The sequence below is a fragment of the Fukomys damarensis genome, unplaced genomic scaffold, assembly GCF_012274545.1.
Source record: "Fukomys damarensis isolate Sample0158 unplaced genomic scaffold, DMR_v1.0_HiC HiC_scaffold_17, whole genome shotgun sequence".
Taxonomy (NCBI): domain Eukaryota; kingdom Metazoa; phylum Chordata; class Mammalia; order Rodentia; family Bathyergidae; genus Fukomys; species Fukomys damarensis.
The window spans coordinates 77,666,064-77,670,589 of NW_022900929.1; the positions used below are offsets into that span (position 1 = coordinate 77,666,064).

At 52.2% G+C, this 4,526-nt stretch overlaps 1 protein-coding gene across 1 annotated transcript in view; it reads right to left on the reverse strand.

The window, feature by feature from the left end:
- Positions 1-4,236: 4,236 nt before the first annotated feature.
- The window catches only part of Secisbp2l (SECIS binding protein 2 like), a 53,973-nt gene continuing 53,683 nt past the window's right edge, over positions 4,237-4,526 (reverse strand). The window contains exon 25 of the mRNA XM_033765325.1: positions 4,237-4,506. Coding sequence (XP_033621216.1) covers positions 4,237-4,506 — 270 coding nt within the window. The remainder of the gene's footprint in view (positions 4,507-4,526) is intronic.

Below are 4,526 nucleotides of genomic sequence, written 5' to 3' on the forward strand. Positions count from 1 at the left end.
ACGTTAGGGTCACAGGGAGACCCGCACTTCTCATGACAGGTGAGAGCCAGGCCAGGTGAAAACAAAGGGAGGCGGTTTCTAGCTCACAAGAAGGTAACATGAGTCGCTCCACGCTACCTAACAAGCAGCAGTGAATTGCTAAAGCAGTCAGTAAAGGGGTTGGGGTCGGCTCCATTTCTACCTCTGACTCTGTCAATGTGTTTGTTGGGTTTGTGAAGCCACCGACACTAAAAAATGACTGTATTCTGCCGGCCGGCCCCTTTGGTTCTTACTAAACATTCCCGCACACGGAGCTCTAGGTGACCCACACCCTCATCCTGCTTGCTGTGGCCTGCAGTTCAAATCTGCAAGAAAACTGGGATGGGGGGCGATCGACTGACTCCCTGTGACCCTCACGGGGTGCTGGGGCCAGAGGATGGTGTCTCCTCCTTCTGTAATCACCATGCCCTCTGGGCAAGCAATGGGTCTTTCTGCGATGGAGAAGGAAAGCGAGACTCAGGGACCAGCCGCAAGGGGGCGTGGATTCGGGCAGCACCGCGTTCAAGAACAAGCTGGCTCGGCCCATAGAGTACAAGTGTCCCGGGTCGTCACCGGCAGTTTCCACCGTGTGTGAGCAGGGCGCCCTCTGGCTTCGGCTCAGGGAGGAGGGCAGTGAACAATCGTCCCTCCTGCGGGCTTCCAAATCTCCTAGCTCACAAGGTCACGTCTCATCTCAATTCATCATGCCTTTCTCGAGCGGAGGGTTTGCAGAGCAATGGGATTCTGCAGCACAGGGAAAGCGGGAACTCGAAGCAGCAGCTGGAGAACCCCGGCGTGGACTGACGCTGCTCTTGCTGCCTGTGGTTGACCCAGATCCCACCCCAGGAAGGCTGGTAATCCCAGGTCAGGGCCCTGCCGACCGCACACCTGTAATCCCAGCACTCGGGAGGCTGAGGCAGGAGGACCACTGTCGTTTCGAGGCCAGCCTGAACTACACAGCAAGATCCTGTCTCAAAAAAACAAAGCGAAATCTCTACCAGCCCAGCCTCAGTCGGCTCTGGATCCACAGCTCCTCAGAAAACTGGACAGAGCACCACCAGCCTGGGAGCCCCAGATCTCACCCACTGGCTAACTCACGCGCTCTGCCCAGCCTTCTGCTTCTGGTGGGAGGTTCAGACCCAGCAGCTGCCTGGGTTAGCCATGCAATCGCACAATCACGCCATCTCTGGAAAGGGGAGCCTCTCGCCTGCCTCGGGGCTGTGTGTGGAGGGGAGAAGGGGGCAGAGGCACAGCGGGACTGGGACTGGGCCGGGTTGTGCGGCCTGTCAGGTAATAAGCCAGGTGTCCGGAAGGCCAGAAGCCCCACCCAGCCAGGACCCACGAATCACTGCGGTGACTTCCCCACGAGGCCTAAATAATCTTGTTCTCTCTAAAGTGAAGTAACTACCCATGGGCACAGGCTCAGGACGAGGTGCCTGTGATGGGCAGTCTGCAGTCCCTCTTTCCCTGTCGCATCTGGTAAACATTACTGGTGACCAGCCAGCCTCTCTGGTCAGAAGACCCCTGACGGCTCCTGGGCAGGCAGCAGGCGCTGCATCCTCCTGATGGCCAGAATCTTTTCCATGCGCTTCTGCCCAGCCCACACCTGCACTGCCCCTGCCCGGTGCCTGCTCCCCGTGGGGGCCGGGACTAACTGTCCTTTCCTGACCCTGCGCCTCCGTGACCGGGACCAAGCTGGGGCCTGCTGAGGAGCCTGGTAGGCAGGGCTGATCCTGTTGCCCACCCCAGAAGGGAGCAGCAGTCCCACACCTCCTCTCTTCCCTAAGGCTGCCTGAGGACCTGGGGAGCCGGTGGGGAGCAGATGTGAGCACAGCACCCCAGCGGCACTGCCTTCCTCCTCCACCTCCCAGCCGGGAGTGCGGGTTTCTGCAACAGATGCCACTCCAGTGACCCTCTTATTAGTACACAAGGCCCCACCAGTGTGCACAGAGTGTAAAAGGCTGTTACTACCCATCATCCTTTATACGGCAAGGGGACTGATGAGCGCCCTGGTGTTAGGACTCATGCTGACGGTGCTAGCTTTTATTAGAGCATATATTAAGACATTAAATTATAAATGGTTGTGGTATAGTTAGAAATTAAATTACAAAATAATACAAATACTTTTAAGTCGTGATGTGCCAACAAAGTTAAAATTTTTACCATTAATTAGGATTCAGGTTTCAGATTAGGCAGTTCGGTTGATTCTGTGATGTGTGTGAAGGTTGAAAAGACAGGCAGAGGAAGATGTCTAGATAAATTATTCCACAGAAAATTTCCTTTTTATTCGAGACAGGGTCTCACTGTGCAGTCCAGGCTGGCCTTGAACTCACAGTGATCCTCCTCCTTCAGCCTCCTGAGTGCTGGGAGGGCAGGCATGCGCCACCACACCCAGCTTCACAGAAAATCTCTTAAATCAAAAAATTTTTCAGCAGATTAATGTTCTAACCTGTTGGCACAACATACAGAAAATACTTACATGACAACTTTTTAAAGCAAACAGCAGCTTTATAAACAGTAATACTTCTTTATACATATATCAAAGTAACAATGTTACAAGTTAGCAGTTCTGTGTGGAAAATGTAGCGATCACTACTCATTTGCACAATGTAATTCCCATCCCACCCACCTCCTCCAACTTATTAAGAAATCAGACAAGTACATTATTTGGATATTAATTTATCAATATTTAAACTACATGAATTCCTTTTGACTAATTCTTTTCCAAATACTGGAAGCGTATAAAATACCATCTCTGCAAAATGACCTCCAGTCAAAGCCTGTAAAAACTTCTCAATGTATAACATATTATTTCTCTATGTTTAGTCAAAAGAAATATATTACATCATTTATAAACATATTTAAACCAAGAACTAAGCTAATATGAACACTTGTCTTCTGAGAAGTAATCTTCATGGCAAAGAAATCTACTAAAGCAAAACTCTAATTTGGGCAGTGATTGGAATCTATAACGTCAGTCATCTATTTGTGTACTGAAATAGAAATCTAACATTTATTATTGCCAATAAAACAACTTTACACACTGAGGAAAAAAATCATGTTTTCATCATTTGTGCCGATGAACCCTCTGTCTTCCTGTTAACTCTCTTTCGGGGCCTCTGAAGAGTGAGCCACACCCACTTCCAAAAATAATTTAAACTTTCCTGGTTCTCACACCTCCCAGGAAGCCTGCAACCCAATCCCCACAGATTCCGGAGTTTGTCTAAGGGAAACAAATGATACACAGACATCACGATCCAATCGTGAGTGAGCAGCAATTCCTTGGTGAACCCATTGGTCCTCTGGGGGTGGCCTTGCAGTAAAGGCTGTGGTCCCTTGGGCTGGCTGCAGGGGGTGCTCGGCCAGGTTCCACCCCAGTCTGTAGCACAGTTAGGTTACTGGTGTTCAGATTTCCTCAACTTCTCTTTTGATACAAATGTCAAAAATCAAAAATGACAGTTCATGTCCAGAAGAGAGGAAAAAAATACAAGAATCCTGTGAAAAGCCATTCCCGTAAGATCAAGAGTTATCTGAATTGCTGACGCTGAGCAAAGGAAATGGACATCATAAAAAGTAGAGGAAGTTTTAAAATTCACTCTGGGGGCTGTCAGTAGTTCAGGGCCTCTATCATTTCTTTACATGCGCGAGCGCTCCCTCACTCTCGGAGATGGAGGATCTGCTGTGTCTGAGTCCTCGCACCTGGCTGTAAGGCTGTGGCCACCGCAGCGTGCCCAGGACCGCAGCGTGCCCAGGACCGAGGCTGACAGGCGCGTTTCCACCCAGCGGTGCTCCTCTCCTAGACACCACCCACCGAGAGCCCGGCTCAGGGGTGAAGGGCCCGCATCATAAGCACAGAAGTAAAGCACGGAACCGGGGCCCGGGGAGCGCAGGATGGATCTGCCCGGCTCTCCGGGCCCCTCGGCTGGGGTGTGCGTGTGCATGCGTGTGTGGGCCAGCGGGGGGACCGGGAGACAGGCAAAGCATCCCTGTGACTCCCGCTACGTCACCTGGGGCCCTCACGACTGCCCGGCAGGGAGCCGTGAGCAGCGCGCACATAATGACTGAAACACGGATACCCGCGCGTCCTTCGACTCTCATCATCTAGCAGGTCCGCACAATTACGCCGACTTTCTCTTTTCTTCTAAAACCTCCTCTTCTAAGCCTTGATCATCAGGGTAACCTTAGAAGCTGTGCAAATTTCCTTTCCCTGACTTCCTGTCAGTAACTACGGTCACTGGCGTGGAAGGCACCCAAGGCTGGGCACGAAATGCGTATGTGGAAGAGATGGAACAGCTTTGCAGTCGGGACAAGTGTGGACTCCCGCCAAACCTGCGTCTCAGAGTCCCGGGCCAGAAGTGCGCAGAGAATACCAGGAGGAGCCCGCTTCTGGCAGTCACTGCCCTGCCTCTCCGCGCACAGACCGTGCACAGAGCCCGGCCGAGGTGAGTGAGAGCGGGTCCGGGTCCGGGTCCGGGTGCGAGCCTGAGCCTGAGCCCGAGCAGCCCGAG